The following is an 18,334-nucleotide window of genomic DNA, read 5'->3' on the forward strand; positions in this document are numbered from 1 at the left end:
AATAAATCCAAGCACCCAATCCAAAATCCCATTTATAGTGACCATTACACGTGACAATATTTACACCGAAAACATTCACAATTAAATATTATGCATGAGATATATGAAATAATTTAAGTCTTTCGAAATATCCCGTCTTCTTAGATTGGTGTGTGATGGAAAGGAAATTAAATTTTATTTATTTACCGCCTATTTTCATCTTGATAGAATAAGCAGCCTGATAGGTAAGGTAAAATTTTTCCTGTGCTTAACTAATTAAGCACTACTCCATGAAGACGTATGGGGGAGTGGATGTAAAAATCCAGGTTTTATTGACCTCGGTAGTAGTTGGAGATGAGTGGTCAGCTTTACGACCCGGCCGCTTTACCCCCCGGTGAAAGAACCCCGTTATCCATTGGATAGGAGTTTGGGTGGAACCGTTCTGGACGACATGGAGAAGTGAAAATTCTTTACACTACCGGTACTCGAACTCCGACCCCTCAGTCATCCAGGCTGTAGCCAGCCGCTATACCGACTGCTCCATCCCAGCCCTTGCCTGATAGGTCGATTATGAATAATATATTGCAAAGGATATGGAATGAATCGATCATGGTCTATTCTAAGGCTCTGTGCCAGAGCAATCCTGGGGCAACTAACGAAGATCACTAAACGTCTCAGCTACCATAATCGGTCTCCGGGTCAGTTGTCCGATCCTGTAGCCCCAGAATATCGAGCCGTGTTGCTAGCTACAATTTTACCTCCTCGCTAAAGGAAAGAAAAGTGAAAGTTATTGATTTAACCTAGCGAGTGTTCGGGACAGAACATAGACTTCTGACGTATACTACACATTTGCTGCTTCAGAGTGGGGCCTTCTCGAAGTCGTACAAATTAATAATGTATGCAAAAGATTTTTTTCCTTGGTACTACAGTCCCAGTGGGCCTAGGCCTACTTCCATAACTTCTCTGATATGCAAAATTAATGATATGTTTCCGTGCAAAGCTTCCAATAACACAGATCATATATAAGTATATATTTTATTTCCGAGATGGACTCTCAGTTTTCTTGATTGCCACTGTCTTTATAATATTTCTCTTTTTCTTTGGCGCTAGAGCCCCATTTGGTCCCTGGCGTACCTCCACGAAACTCTCCGTTTCACTTCGGTTTAATAATCTTAGACATTTGGTATGACTCCTTAGGAGGGTGATCATCTCGTCGCAAGGCTTCTACCTGTACACAAACGCTAAACATCCATGCCCTGAATTGGGTTCAAACCCACGATCCCGACTCCCGAGCGAGCGAAGACAGTGTATGCCTTAGACCGCTCTGCTTGCAATATTTATAATATAAGAAATGTTTCATATAAAATATCATGCAGCCATATTTTTCGACATCATTCAAATATTTTTATGAACATAAATGCTCACTTCTCGAGGATTCTATGATACACAACATTTGAAGTCTTTGGATATTAGAAGTTAATAATATGATGCTGTAAGCACAGTCATTTCTATAGGTTAGGATGTTTTATTATGACGATTTATACTTTAGAAAATTGTGCAGCTCCGCAGTTAACAAAGTTACGGCATTATCACAACAACAGATAAAAGGCAAATGCATTTTTCTCAGTGACAGTCTGGAATGTTGGACCCAGTAGTGACGCAGCGGGCAACGAATGGCCTTGATCTTGTTCGTCAATCTTTATTTGATGCTACGAGTTTAAATGTACTTTCGACATTTTAATTGCATCTATAGACACACAAAACTCCGCCTTTCTTTGAGTCTTTACGATCCGAATTTAACCCGCTACATTGACCTCCAGCACGTTTGAAGGTTCGCACCCATCATCACAAGAATAAAGAGCAGTAAAATGGCACTTAACAAAATGTTTCTGTAAGCATTAGTTCTACTTATAATTTATAATTTGCGCCACAGAAGAATGCAAGCTCATCTTATTCCAATGATAAAGGTAGTTCATATTGCAAAGTATAACTTTCTGAGATGTAACGACTCTTATTTCGGTAGAAATCCACCAAAGGTTCTCTGAAACATCTGTTTATTTCAGTCGAACAACATGATATTACAACCCTGATAATAGTAGTTTGCATAGTCACCGCTCGGAGAACCTCAATCCAGTTTTATTTAGTTTGTCTGCAGAATGATTGTCAGTACACTCATCTTCTCGTTGTGACATGTTGAGAGTCAAGTAAAATGAAGAACCAATAGAGAAATAGACATTGTTACATAATGACTAACTTCACAGTTTATTACAACCAGATAGTCTTAATATTATTAAGGAAAGAATGGTGGGGAGATTAACCAAACCTCGGACAGAACACCAAGAAAACTGGAAGACTAGACACGAGGTAAGAGATTGAAATGCACGTATATCTTAAGCAACGGGATATGAATCAAAATAGTTCCAGATGAGTCTTTGCCATGCTTTTGTTTTCTCGGGGACGGATATCACTGTCAAACCACTGTCTGAATGGGTAAGGAAAACAAGGAAAGAGCTGTGGAGAGCAGACTTCCCTGCCAATATTGGAACCTCGTGCCTTCCTAACATGACTCAGGCACGCTGACCAGTACATTCTATGGATCTCATGTTTGGTGACACATCTGCATACGTAGAAAGCCAGTGGTCAGTTGCCTAGACGGGCCAACTAATACTGTTAAGGGAGTGAATCTAGGTTATGATGGACTCTACATGTACCCGGTAGAGAGTAGACAGGAAACAAACAGGTCTACGTAGGCAGTTAGTCGCTGGCTTCCCACCGCGGCGGCCCGGGTTCGATCCCGGGTCTGATCAATTGGGATTTGTGGTGGACAAAGTGGGTCTGGGATGGGTTTTCTCAGAGTACTTCGATATTCCCTGCCAATCTTCATTCCACCAAATTCTCCATCATCATAATCACCCGGGGCAGGCTACAATAAGCAAATCAGTGGCCGACGTGCCGAGTGGACCAAGCTGGACGCCACCCCCCACTAAGCGAACAGGTCTACGTAATTTGGGCGTACAAATCTGTTGGAAAATAACATCTTGAAGACAGGTGAAAACGGTGTTGTAAGTTAGAGTTCCATTAAATAGAGTTAATTACTTTGCCTGTTATTTACTCACTAACTCAGTCGATGGTCAATGATAGTGGATGTGCGGTCTAAGGCATGAACTGTCTTTGCTGGTTCGGACTCTGGGATCGTGGGTTAGAATCCCACTCAAGAAGGTATGGACACGTGTGTGCGTTTATTCTGTGTTTGTGTTGACCTACCTATAGATAGCGGCATTACGACGAGCTGATCACTCGTCCAAGGAGTCCTACCGTCTGTGTAAAAATGTTTACGAAACCGAAGAAGAGGCCAGGGACCAACAAAGGGCTGTAGAGCCATTGACGAATGAATGAAACTAAGTCGATGGGTTGCTTATGTCAGTCAAGAGCTTCGTTAATTAAACCGACTGCCTGCTAGTCCGAATATATGCCGTACTGCCGGTTAATAGGTCTGTGTTAATTGGGCTGTCATTCTGTCAGATACTTAGCTGGTTTGTTACCTATTCAGTCAGTCAGTCAGTCAGTCACTCACTCATTCAGCCGATCAGAAGGTTAGGTACGGTAGATAAAGGTATAAATGTAAAGTTGTCCCTGTGCTTAACTAATTAAACACTGCGCCATGAAGACAAATGGGGGTGGATATGTAAATCAACCCCATGTGTCTTCACGTACGGCAGAGAGTTACTTTAAAATTTTCGCATATTCGTAATTATAGTTACTTAATTATTTTAAATTACTATAATCATCTTCTTGATCGTGAATGCAAAATCTGGATCATCTTTTGATACACTATTTGCTTCAAATGTGAACCTGCTTACGAAAATTCTTCGTCAGCCATTTTGTGAGCACTGTGATAATCCTCCATGTTCTATTAAACCAGTATTCTGGTTTCTTGCGAGCGTTTTACTTCGGTGTATTATTGACCATCAATCATTTCTGTGCAGGACTAAACCTCTTAAGTGCGAAGTTCTTAATCTCTTAGAGCCATGTGAGTCTTAACTGGTAACCTAGTTTTACGGCGCGTGTTGTTGAATATAAACTAAGGTGACGCTTCTCTGCTCAGTTCGCTTCTGAAGGACACAATTTGAAATTAAATGTACTTGTTCCCTCTTTGTTACCTCTAAAGAGACTACCAATTTAAAACTAAGAATTTTTTAATATCTTCAAGGAAATATACCGCTTTTCTATTGCCAGAATATGTCGGTTGTTATGTTTCGTTTAAAGGAAGCATGATAAAGGAATGCATAGTGGGTTTGTCACATTGTTTTTTTTTTGTAAAGAAATACTGAAATGTTTTCTGTGATATCTGGTATTGCAGATCTGCACCAAACATTGTGAGACGAATTCGGCTTTTGTTTGCAACAGTCAACACTTGGCGCTCAAATATTGGTTTCCTTGAAATCGGCTTATCATACAGAACACTTTAACATTACGTAATATAGAACTATAACAGAGACTCTCTTAGAAGCAGAAGGAATTGTGTACCGCTTCAAATCTGCTCACTAGAAAAGAGGGCAAAATGCTAATATGATTAAAATAACTTTCGAAAATACAAAAGAGTCAAAATATTTTATAAAAACAGTAGAGCCTGTCTTAATATTACTGGCAGGTAACTCATTATCATATAGGAAGATCGTTACGTCACCAATAAAAAATTAAACCAAGAAGTTTAAAGTTAGTTCTGCTAGATTATCCTCTCAGAAAAATTCCCTGATTTAAAGGCAAATGGAGACAAATAGGAATTACACTCATTGCAAAGTACAGACCAGATTAAATACAGGGAATGCTTGCTAAATTCAATTCACTTTTGAACTTCTCACATACTCGTACTAACTAAAAATCAATGAGTTAATAAAATATGCATAAATACAATTTTATTTCTTCCTTCGTGCGAGTGTGAAATTTAGACTGTTGTCCTAAGGGGTTAGAATTTATCGCGGTTGTTGCAGAACAGGATATCCAGAAGGATATTTCCATTTAAGAGAGCTCGAAGAAACATCGTCAATATGAGCGTCATAATTTTTAATCTTCTCTAAATGTTTTCATATTGATCAAATAAAGAGCTACAAGATGGCAAAATAATATAGCACTGATGGGGAAGATGAGAAATATTTAAGAATTTAGTCGAAAACACCAAAGAAAGAATACTCTGGTGAACTAGACGTACATTTGGAGGTTGATATAAACTACGTCTTTCAGAAATAAACTTATGTGGCTAGAAATGGCTCAGGGTAGGCGCCGATAGTAGGCTTGTGTGAACACGCTGTCTATCTGAGTGACTATTAGTTTCTCAAGAAGGACGTTGCTCAGTGAAGGTACACTATGTAATTAAGTTCTACAACTTTCATTTGAAACATTTTCGACAAGTCTATGATATCTACACAAAACGTTTAGGTACGTTTCCTCTCCTTGTCAGTTGGAACGATTTCGCGGGAACGCCGATGGAGGCAGCACTTGACGGCTCTGCTGCCGGAGTTGCTTATACAAGTACAGTTTGTACTCAAATATGAAGCTTTGGCCTATATATTTCGTTTATTTGCCAGATTAATAGCAGTTATTTCCAAAAAGTTAATGACAATTGAAAGATTGCTTCAGCTGTAGCGTCCACGTTTTCGTAATGCATTGTTTGTTCTATTTTGTACCTAATTGCCATTCAGGTTCATGTATTGTATGTTACAGACACTATAGATATATTTCTGCTGATAGCACAATTATATTCCTCCGCCCAATTGGCAACTCTGGGAAGTCGGCTGAATTATCTTGTAAATAACGCATTAAAAACCTGGCAGTATTATGAATGAAATTAGTAACAGAACTAAATTCAGTCTTTGTCAGTGACCGAGGTAAATGACCTGTTGTTTCGAATCTGTTCGCCCTAAGCAGAGTCAGAAATTAATCACTCTTGCGGTTTTGCGTACCTCATTATCTGCGGTGTTCATTCATTACTGCTACAGTTCTATTATTTTAGACACAGATCGGCCTTTCCACAATAGATGGCAAAGTCATTGTTGAGTCAGAATTGAACTGAATTACGTATAAAATTAGGTATTTAAGTCTGAAAATACTACAACCGAAATTAATGAGAGATATGAAATCAGGGCTACCACATTTGGGATATTATTTTTTTTTTAAATTCTCTTAGTGAAGGATGGAGTACAGCAGAGTCCACTCGGCACGGCGGCCAATGATTGGCCTATTGTAGCCTGCCCCAGGTGAATATGATGATGGAGAATTTGGTGGAATGAAGATTGGCAAAGGAAGCCGAAGTACTCGGAAAAAACCCGCCCCAGCGCCATTTTTTTCCTTGGCACTACAGCCCCAGTGGGCCTAGGCCTACCTCCATGAACTTCTCCGTCACTTCAGTATTTCTAGACCTTATACTTTCGATAGGACTCCTTGGGCGGGTGATCAGCTCGTCGCAAGGCCTCTACCTGTACACAAACACAGAAACACACACACAAACTAAACATCCATGCCCTGAGTGGGATTCGAACCCACGATCCCGGTTTCCAAGTGAGCGAAGACAGTACATGCCTTAGACCGCTCGGCTACCGTGACCGGCCCAGCGCCATCTTGTCCACCACAAATCCTACTTTACCAGACGCGGGATCGAACCCGGGCCGCCTCGGTGGGAAGCCAGCGACTAACCGCTTGAGCTATGGCGCGGCCAAAGAGGCAACCTTAATGATACTTTTGATTTTGCCGGGACTTCGGTCAGTAAACCTTCTTTCCAAACAAATCCATTTTCGTAAGATTTGAGGTTTTCACGGCTGTGACTTTGAAGAATGCCGTGATCTGGGATGTGGCGCAGTGTAGATCTAATTTAAACCGACGTTTCGGAGAGACGTATCGCCTCAATTTCAGGGGGAAAATCTGCGGGCTAAGAACCAGCTTGAGCAAGTGACTGCATGTAGCTGCAGTCTACAGTGCTATATTCAGATTAAAGCTTGAGTGAAGAGAAATTCAATGGACAAATATCTAAACGCCGACAAATAAATACATGCAAAATTTCAGATAATCTAATTAATGAGAATAATTGAAGACGCCCGGATTGATCAGTGAAAACGTTCAGTTTCACTTCATTATCACGACAGAAATGTTGAAGCTGGAATGGGTGGGCAGAGCAGAAACCTAATGGCCTTATTAGGACCAAAGGGTTCCTACAATGCTTTACTTTACCTTCGTCTATAGCAGAAACACGCCGGTCACGGTAGCCGAGCGGTCTAAGGCATGCACTGTCTTCGCTTGCTCGAAAGCCGAGCTCGTGGGTTCGAATCCCACTCAGGGCATGGATGTTTGTGTGCGTTTTTCTGTATTTGTCTACAGGTAGAGGCCTTGCGATGAGCTGATCACACGCCCAAGGAGTCCTACCGTATGTGTAAGATCTAGAAAAACCGAAGTGAACGGAGAAGTTCATGGAGGTAGGCCAAGGCCCACTGGGGCTGTAGTGCCAAGGAAAAAAAAAATAGCAGAAACACATAAATGCTTCGTACTGGAAACTTATCCATTGGATGAGGTTGTATTTGTACGGTCTCGGACAGAGATCAAAGCCCAATATCCGAACTCAGATCTTCCGACTTTTAGTCCGCCACTTACTGACCTATCCCGTATGAAGAACAGTGGTGTGAGATGAGCTGGTGGACGGAGCGAGTTACCTGTGTAGAGAAGCGTGATGGGCGATTGGCGAATGGAATTGAGCCCCTCTTGCATTCTAGCACAGGAAGCACTTTACCTCTGCTTTGGACAAATATGTAAGGGCGTGCCAGGAATTTGTTACCTGTCTAATGAATTGGCATTTCATGTCTCTGAACTATAACACATTAAGAGAGTTAAATGTGCAGTTCGTCGTCCTCGTACACAAATTATGTTCACCAGTCTCATTTTTCTTCGAACTTTCATTACATCAGAATGAGCAACCTGAACTGCCTAATCTGTTTGACGCCACAATTTATACAACGCAGTCGGTTGTTCGTGACCGCTGTGGAAAAGAGGGTGGTCTATATTTCTAGGACTTGAGGTTCTCAGAGCTATGATTATGAAGAGGGCTATCTTCTGGGATATATAACGACGTGTAGTCCGTTGAAAGTCAAACTAAGTTTCGGAGGAACGTATGGCCTCCAGCTTCAGGGTCGAATAAACTTGTCACCTGCTTTCACGCTGGTATTTTGTTTTTCTTATTCAACCCTGAAGATGGAGGCGGTATGTTCCTCCGAAACGTCGGTTAACGTTCAATGGACTAGACGGCATTATATAGTAGAAGATATTACTTTTTGTATTTATTCCTTCTTTCTAGACTTAAACAGCTGAGTCGATTTCTGTAACGAAATTTGGAGTGATAATTTTGCAGATTTGGCAGATAAATTGTAAATGAGGGAGAAAGTATACTTTTCTTTCTCCGTCTCTCTCAGTACTCGTCAGGCAGAAGCAAAGAGACGCTTGACAGGAATATACTACGTACGTTAACTATGGACGAAATTATTCATATAAGAGACGTGACAGAGGCCAATCAATACACGTAGCAGAGATGGTTCCTTAGACGCGAGTCGAATTAGAAAAAACAACACAGTACAGCAATTACATAAAAGTACCTGATGTTAACTAGAATGACATTTCTAGAAGTGACAAGTATCGGACAGCAAGAGCCTAGGAGCGCGACAAGAATATTCGTCTTCAAGATAGCCCCTGCAAATTTTACCAGGTACTACTCATACAAAATTAGTGAAAATCTGAGAAACGGTCGATTTTCAATTATAATTTTAGAATGACTTTGCGCAATCATATTAGGCTAGTATATTTCAAGGTCAGCAGAAAGTGCGTATAGTCGAGTGGCCTAGGCAGATCTTGAGATCGGAGGTGGAGATGGAACTTGCAAGGAAAGAGCGTGGTGTGGGCAGCTGAACGCACTCACAAAGATCGATAATAAGTGAAATTGGTTGTTCATAAGGCTGGGGCTTCCATGAACTCAGTAAATACAATCATGAGTAGAATGGCGACTCGAGTGAAGGTGCTAGTCTTCACATCCCAGTTCAATCTTCCGTGATAAAGACTCCCTATAGTGTCACTTCGTTCAACAACGGATTATCATCCCTCGACATATATTTCTCACATATTAAATGCAAGAACACCAAAAATGCAATGAATTCTATAAGAATTTTACCATATATTACAAAAAAAAGAGATTTTTCCAAGGAAGTACAGAGAAAATAGAAAAAAAACATCAAATGCTGTCCGTAATATTTAAGGGTACTTAAAGAATTGTCCGCAACTCATATACAGATTGAAGAAAAATATAATATAAAAACATGTGAGAAACACATACCGCCATACTTTTTTTTTCCAGAAGGCGAGCCTGAACATTTGGTTAAAAATTTACAGTTTAGCAATTTGAGACTATTTTTACGAACTTCGAAAAACTTTTACTTGTTATTACTACAGAGCGTATTTCCTTGTTTTCCACTATTTTTAAATCCCTAGGGAGAGAGAAAGTGAGATATTCCTAGATTGCATCCACCTTCCCGCCAGATATAACGGAGGCTAATAAATCCTGGGCACCTAAAAAGAAATAAAGAAACCAATTGAAATCTGGGAATTTAGAAATAGATATTTATGCCCAAACCTGCATACTTATGGCCATTGTGTATTAATTCTCCGGTAACCAGTCCATTGTGAACGACGTCCTACCGCTTACTGTAAAGCAGATGGAGAGTTACCACTCTCTAAACAGAGTCCAGATGGCTTGTAGTTACAATCATCATACTGTACAGAGCCGGAATATACGCGGTCAAACATCCACCACATCTAATTATGTTTGAGATACAGAATGCATGTCGGATCTGCCGCAAGTCGTGTAAGCATGTTCTTCGAAGATCGGAGAATTAAGGGCACTGAAGTATTTCAACCTGAGCTTATTCTAAAGTAGAAATTTTATTGGAAGAACTAACTAACTACAATTAAAATTGTACGGTCTTCTGAACGCGGTAACGCAGCGAACAGACCTGCCCCTGCTATGAACCAAGCGCAGCTCCTGTCCACGAACTTCGCTCTATACGCTGAACTCACTTTAAACGTATAATACAATAACATCTAATATGTCTCCGTGATAGAGGTACGCTTATAGATTTCGTCTTTGAATTTTTGCATCATCTTACATTACATGTTATTCTCTGTTCTGATATGGCGTTGTCTATTTATGTAGCACTCTGGGGAACCAACCTTGAACTACTTATACCAGTATGCGGGGTTTGTGATGTCACACAAATAGTTCCGGAAGCAGAACTATTTTTCTTTCAGTATTTGCATTTGTTGTTAAAAGGACAATATTGAAGCTTTGAAATTCTTTTATATTTTTAAGGAAACCATATTCGCTTCGTGAATTTATTGATTTCTTTCCCAGCTGATGAATCGATTCAGCTTATAGCCTCTGTATTGATGGTGTAACTCTATCCAGGGATTTCCATGATATAGTCTGGGTATGGGCGATTTAACCCAATTATAGGGGTACATAAACGGACTATTGGTACTACCTCTGCTCTCTGCTGATACGAGCTGTTAGTGACACCCAAGAAAAATCAAGAAAGGGGATGAGAATGGCAAAGACAGAACGGGAGGATGAATGAAATTGGAAAAGAGTGAAGTCAAGTGTAGGAGAAAGGGGAAGACTGAGAAAGATTAAGAGAAATAAAGGAAAAAAGATGAGAATAAGGGAAGAGAGGCATTTCCTGTAGATACGATTTACGGATCAATGAAACTGTGTCGTATTTATTTTAACTGTTAAATATTCATTGTTTCTTTTGGTCGTGACATTGTTGTTGGAACCTGCCGCCGTGCCACCATGGACTGCGGCTGTTTCGGAACCAGGAGGTGGGCGCCAGTGTTTGTTTGTGCCTGCAGTCTACACATTTTTACAGCAACTTACAAAACAAACAGAACTCACTAACAGTAACAACCTGCAAGTTTTCAGATTGTACAATCCAATTGATCTGGACACATTCCCAAGGCTAAATGCTGTTTCATGGCTTCACTTCGACTTGCTGGATAGAGGCAGTGTCTTGCGGATAAATAAACAGGTACACAGAAATACATGACTCGTAATCTCTCGAATCCTTAGTTAGATCCCCACTTGATGAATGTATGCTTTTCTATGTTCTAAGATGGCGCTTCGACAATGGTCAGATCCCCAATTCAAAGATTCCTGCAGCTCTCAATGTAGATAATAGTTTCCCAGATTAGTGGCCCGGTCCTCCAGCAGTCCATGAAATTGAAATTTTCTGGAAGTCACCAAAAATAATCCGATGAAAGGATTCTGAATTAATTGATACCGCGTGACCCAGGAAAAGTTGTAATTGCTACATCATATGGCCCGAGGTCAAGAATGGCGGAGTTATATCTCTACTCCCTTATATGTCTTCATGACGTGGGTGTTAATTAATTAGGCGCAAGGACAACGTTGTCTTTTGCCTCACAGAGTTTAGATGACCCACAAAATATAAAAGACGAAGACTGAAATTGGGCTCTGGCCTCAAGAATGAATGAAGAATAGGAGGTTGAGAGGAGACAGAGGAATAGATAGAAAGGATGGAGAACTTAAAAGGAAGAAAAGATAAAAGGGAAAGAGAAGAATGTAGAACGGAGGGAAAGAGTTCGCCACATCCTCACTCTCTCAGTGAGCAACTATAATTTTGTGTTTATTGTTATGATCAGTGAAATCGGCAATGAATTTAATTTGTAATCTCCGGCCGGAATAGAAAAGTTCCGAGACATGATCCTACAGTACAAACATCAGTAACAGTTCCCAACAGTATTGAGACTCCTTTCGTATTGTGGCGTATAGACCCGTTGCTAAGTGGTGATTGTGTAAACAACAGCAGTTGCTAGATAACGCACGCAACAATAGAACAACTGGGTTACGCAACAGTTCGGTAAACATGTTTCCGTGGCAACGTACACCAACTCAACAATAGAAGAGTTGCAGTTGTCAGCAGTTCATATGAATGAAATGAAGTTGTTGGTTGGTGAGTGAGTGAGTTCGATTGTCAATTGGAAGTCAGTCTGTGAAGAGAAGACTAGGAGGTTGGTGTGAAATGGCTGCCAGGCAGTTCTGCACGCGCGGCTGTAACAAGAGGACCTGAGCGCGGGAAGTTGAAGAATCTCCCTCGGTAAAAGCCCTTGTCAGGGAACGGCTACTGGAGGCTGTACAATTCTGTGACAATTGATTGATGACGTTGGGCCTTTGTTACAGGTCCAGACTGCCAACAACCTACTGCTGCTCCACCTTGGTATTGTTGACTCCCTGCTTTGCGCTCTCTTCCTCTTCTTCTCGGCTCCCAGCATGCTCCGCGACTGGAACTGGTTGGGGTTAGGAACTCCCTGCAACCTCCATGGCTTTCTGTTCACGCTCCTCCACCCGGTGGCCCTATGGACTGTGTGTGGACTCAACTGTGACCGTTACTACGCCATTTCGGCCCCATTGCACTATGGAGCCATGGTGAGTCCGCGAAAGGTGGCCATGGGACTGGGGGCCGCGTGGCTTATCGCTTTGATCCTGTGCCTACCCCCGTTCTTCCTCATCGCTCCGTACAGCTACAACCCGGGTCTGGCCGGTTGCGCTCCTGACTTCGGATTTGGGGACGGCGCCATCTGGTATTCGGCCATCTATACCTTGCTCACTTTGCTACTGCCTGCGGCACTGATCCTCGGCTGCAATATTAAGGTGAGCCATGACCGAACCACTAATAACTACGCACAACTATATCAGACTAGTTGGTGGCCAACAGTTTTTTCCTAATATAGATTTCTATGTGACTAGTGCTTCTGTCACATTTTACTAGCGGTGTTATAACTCAAAATTTCTCACGCGATTTCACTAAGTTGCTAAGTCGCACTGTGTAAAGGTGCGGATTTCGACTTAAGGCATTGAAATGTAGGGGAAATACAACTCTGAAATACGTGACAATACAAAATTAGTACTAATAATTATTAGTAATACTATATATACATATTATTGTTGGATTCAAATCTTAGGTTATTTATGTTTCGAAGCAATCTGGTAGCACAGCAGTCTTGTAGCTCTCACTCACTGCCTCTACGCTAAAATCCGCCCTCCTGTTTGACTCCAAGTGTAGCTAATTCAGCCACCCACTCTCAGAGAATAGAGAATATTCATGTTTGAAAGCATGAAGTTCAGATGATCACATTTCTGTCTAAGATGAATTAACGGGAGCCCGCAGAAAATTGTGCAACAAAGAACTTCACTTAACATTGCTTCATATACCAGACAACAACTTAAGGATATACGATGGGGTACCCAAAAGAAACCGAACTAATTTTTTTGTGGGCAGAGCTTTTGTAGTACCGCGTTTTGCCGCTATGAGCGCACAGAGCTAACATTCCTGAGTCGATAAGCCGACTACTGTTGCTTCAGAAGGTAAGGACTAGTTTCGGCAGAGTTTATAGTGACAACTGTTTTGTGTGATCGTCGTTTTTGCAATGGCCCGAACACATGAAAATGTTGAAAAAATTCGTGAAATCATCAAGGAAGATCGACGACGGACCATTGAAGAAATTGTGGAGCTGTCGGGAGTGACTTGGAGCTCAGTTCAGCGAATTTTGACAGAAGATTTGGGAATGAAAAGGGTGGCTGCGAAATTCGTGCCACGACTGCTGACTAAAAACAAGGTCGCGTGGAAGCATGCTGTGCTTTGAAAGAAGAGTCCCGAAATGATCAAAACCTTTTTTCAGCGTTTTGCTGATGTTGCTGAGGTGAAGGGAAAAAACGACGGAGGCGCTGTCAAGCATCTCAAAAGATGAATTTAGACAATGTTTTGAAAAATGGAATAAAAGACTAGACAAGTGTATTAGTGTAAGTGGAGAGTACTTTGAAGGGGATTGAAGGTTTGTGCTTAAAATTTGAATAAATAAGTTTAAAAAAAATAAGTTCGGGTTCTTTTGGGTACCCCCTCTTATATTTAGTCGGCCAATAACCTGTGAGGGAAATTGTGACACATTTGATTCACCGAATGAATGTCTGTTCAGTAACCACACTGTCATTTATAAAACTTCTGTTCATGCATGAAGACAAGAAACTATGCAACAACGCAATAAATAAACTATCAACCACAATTTTTCCTCTCATGAAATACAATCTTGTCTACAATTAGTTTTCCCTTTGTCGAGTCATCTGTAGATTTATTAATCCTGCCACATGGAGGGAATTATCTTAATTATGCTGAATAATTTGAAATTTCAGCTGCAAGTGATTGCATCAGAATGTAACAATGTATAAACTAAGACTCACTGGTACACTATCGAAAGGGAAATGCTAATTTATGTGTCAATGTTATATCTGTGAACTTGTAAGCCTCCTAGCTGACCTCTCTGTTAAAAGGTTCTGATGATCGCCCGGTACCACCGCCATCGCATCGCGTCAGCCATATTCGAGGTCACGCTTTCTGCCCAGGTGACCATCACTCACCAGAGGAACCCTTTCCAGCCATCTGTCCTCAGCGCCGGCGGCAAGTTCCGGGGTCGCAGCGCGGTATCAACAGTGTTGCAGCTACTAGGCTCGCTCCTTGTCCTGTACTTCCCCTACTACGGTGTAATCCTGTGGGAATCCTCATCCACCACATTCCTAGAAGCAAACAAATTTGGCATGGCTGTCCATGTTCATCCACACGTCGTCACCCTTGCATCAACTCTATTAACTTGTTCTCCGCCGATCAACGGCCTCCTGTACGGCATAAAGAGTAAAATACTCCGCAAAACATTCCAAAATTACTGGCGTAAGCAGATGTCGAAGAGCGAGATGATTCAGGAGATCCAAGCTCGAACCCCATCAGCTTGTGGCTCTCGACGTCCTTCGCTCACACCTCTAGGGATTCTGAGTCGTCCTTGCACTTCCCATTTACAGAGACGTCTGTCAGAAGTGCTCCTGGATCCTCATCGCACTGGAGCTAATGGACCCAACTCAACCAGGCCTAGGATCCAGCGGATAGCCTCGGAGTTGAACTGGAGACCTTCATCCACATCCGGTCTTGGTATTTCCTTAACTGGAATAGATAGAGTCTCTGGCTTTCCAAGATCGCATTCCTTAAAGGATCAGCAGTCACATACGGTCAGCTGCAACACGTTACAAGTACCATCTTTTGACAACGATGTAGAGCTTGACGGCGAAATCTCAAAAAATTACAGATCCATTCGTGCAGCAGTGATTTCTAACAAAATTGGGAGGGGATCATTTGAGGAAGTGCCTTCCTTGTGTGGCAACCCTGTACAAATCACGCGTCCTAGTCTCAGCAGCGCCAATCTTTTTCTTCAGAGAGTTTTTGGCATTGGAAATACTCATTTCTATGACCAGTGTCAGAAGGAAATTACTTCCCCGTCATCAAAGCGAGCAGCTGCTATTCAAACTGTCCTAGCAACAACTCCTCGCAGGTCTCCTCGTATCCTCATCACTCGAGCGTTCTCTGAGGAAAGTGACAAAGCTCCAACAGCACCAGGTACTCCCACCAGAGGAGATATTGGGCGTCAATATTCCACTTCTACAACTTCTCTGCTCGACCGGAAGTGGAGGAAGATGCGGTATCAAGAGCCGAAGGATGTCGACGACAGAAGAGAGATCTGTAGCGTGGCAAGCAGTGACACTGAGTCTTTCCATCATTTGGATATTGGAACAAGTGTCAGTTCATGCCCAGTCAATGGTGACACCCACAGCAGCAAGAGCAGCCTCTCTTCAACAGATGACAACTCTCGTGCCTCATCAGGACGCTTGTATTTCTCTCTAGATGGGACGAGTGAAGCACCTCTCTGTTGCGATGGAGTTTCAGCTAGCGAAGGTACAAGCGAGAGTGGTGACGCCATGCAGCATCAGACGCAACAGCCCAACCACAAATCGGCTTGCTATATTCTCTCCTGGCCTACCACAAGGAGAAAGAACATGGCACATTCCAACGGGAAACTGCCACCGTCTTCCAATACAAGGGTGCATCTGGCGCGAAGTTTCACGAACATTACAAATACCCCAGAATTTGTGTTATAGAAACCTACCCACGCACCATAAAGAAGTTGTTGTCTTTTGGCCCGTAGTATGCCGATTCTGAAATTTACAGTCTAGGTATGAATGTAATTTACGTTCGTGTGAGACATGTGCTGTAATCATTTTATTGTACGTCCAGTTTTATTCTCATACCGTAATCGTCGGACATTAACTGCAGGAATTAACATTTCTCCCAGTACCACATCTCTTATAACATTAGATGACAGTGAATAGAATTTCCCCAGGAACCAGAAATATCATCTGTACAATCTTCATTTTGTGTATTTGGTTTTAGTCCAGTTTAAGTCAGAACTATTATTTGTAACCCTACATACACCAACACTTGGTATTTAACTTTGTCGAAACAAAATGCTGAAAAGAGGATATTCGAAAGGTCATTCATTGTAAATGAGGGAGACGTTAATAATTCCTAACATTCCGTCATTGATATGATTCTGTCAAGAATATTACGGTGGGTGTCAAGCGTACCAGGAGTGGAGTAAGAAGAAATGCATGAATTTTAATAAGCACAGTGGGAAGGTCTTCTTTGGTGAACAGCAAATTAGTACTTGAACTGGTCCAGATTGGATTCATTTATACGGACTAGTTCATAATTTTGATGAATTTTCTGATCCCGTGAAAACAGCGACTTTTTTGAACATCTGAACGCCAACCTCAGAATCCATTTACCTAGTGGTCTGTCGTTGTCACTGCAAAATATTTTCGCTTTTATTGCGCTCTTTTCACAAAATTGAAGAACCGAGCTTATAGGGGTCGAGTCATGACTATAGTAAGTGAAGCATTTCAACTAAATTTCTTATTTTATGTCTACTGAGAGGGGGAAGTTATGCAAATTTGATTTTGGTTTGTATGGCTTTTATTTTATATGAAGCCTAAATGGAACTTCATAGATTTCCTGGAGAACAACTCAATTTAAAAGAAAGTTTTAAGTAACATGAAACACAGAACCTATTACAACATGTAAATTTATATGAATATTTTTTCAGAATGAAGAATATTTTATGATATTCAATGCAAACAACAACTGACACAGTCGAGTGTGTATAGTCTGATTGTATTGGCAGCTGCAGATACATAAAACAAAAGGCAGTCAGGCGTGTATAATGGCAAAGAACGAGCGGAAAAGTACTCTACAGCTCCTTAACAAATTCGTGTTTATCCGGAGGGTCAGGTGCCTACATCTGCTCATGTTGTATTTAAACAAGTGGTAGCTAATTACTATTACCCAAAGCACACAGATCCACGCAAGGAAGATTCAGCAGCGAAATTAGCAGTAGTCAGTATCTGTCACTTATTCACACCGACTGAGCACAATTTATAAAACATAAACAGATATAAAAATTACGTTTTGGATATCAGTTACTTCAAGGACGATATCCTTAACGCAGAATGTAGTTTTCAGAATGTTAAGACACGAATTATATTGAATATACTGTAAGTTGCACTGAAGTTCCTCGTAATAAGATGGAGGATCGTCAATCAAACGGCAAATACACATAATAAGATTCTATTGGCCAAAGTCCTAAATTAATATTTCTTTCTCTTCCCTTCACAGTACTTCCTGCATTCAACGTATAGAAAGTAGAGTTAGATTAAATATTTGTATTTTTTTAATTGCTAGTGGGGTGGGACTAAGTTCCTTGTACTACGGCCACTTCTGGCCTAATGTACCAGCCCCATATGATAGGTGAGGGTGATTGTAGAGCAATTGGTGGAATGAAGATTGGCAAGGGAAACAGAAGTACTCGGAGAAAACCTGCCCCAGAGCCACTTTGTCCACCACAAATTCCACTTGACGAGACCCGGGATCGAACCCGGGCCGCCGCGATGGGAAGCCAGCGACTAACCGCTTGAGCTATGGCGCGGCCCAAATATTTGTATTACTGTAACATTGTCATGAACAGGATATAATTTTTTAGCCCCTGGTCCCCCATTAAACCCAGTATAATACGAAAATGATTTTTCATAAATTGAAATCTATTTCTGCTCAGAATAGATTTCCATAATTTGATAAAAACGAAGGCAGTGGGATTTTCAGAACCTCATATTTGCTTTTAGGGGATCGAGAGCTGTACAATTTACCATGGAGAATGAATTACATAAAGCTGAGATTACCTTTCCAGATAATAGGTTTGTGGGTTATTTAACAACGCTATATCATCTGCAGAAATGATGTCGCGTCAACTGATGTGAGTTCATTCTTTATCTATTAACAAATCTATTTGATATTTTTAGTATAAATCTATATAACGACGGGTGAAA

At 41.3% G+C, this 18,334-nt stretch overlaps 1 protein-coding gene across 2 annotated transcripts in view; it reads left to right on the forward strand.

Annotated features, from left to right (window-relative positions):
* LOC111864312 overlaps positions 1-17,692 on the forward strand; it is a 240,933-nt gene extending 223,241 nt beyond the window's left edge. For both annotated transcript variants that reach the window (XM_033751388.1, XM_023851466.2), the window contains 2 exons: positions 12,260-12,730; positions 14,405-17,692. In XM_033751388.1, the coding sequence (XP_033607279.1) occupies positions 12,260-12,730; positions 14,405-16,054 (2,121 nt within the window). In that variant the 3' untranslated portion in view covers positions 16,055-17,692. The remainder of the gene's footprint in view (positions 1-12,259; positions 12,731-14,404) is intronic.
* The last annotated feature ends 642 nt before the right edge of the window (positions 17,693-18,334 follow it).

This window comes from Cryptotermes secundus, unplaced genomic scaffold, assembly GCF_002891405.2.
Source record: "Cryptotermes secundus unplaced genomic scaffold, Csec_1.0 scaffold216, whole genome shotgun sequence".
Classification (NCBI taxonomy): Eukaryota; Metazoa; Arthropoda; class Insecta; order Blattodea; family Kalotermitidae; genus Cryptotermes; species Cryptotermes secundus.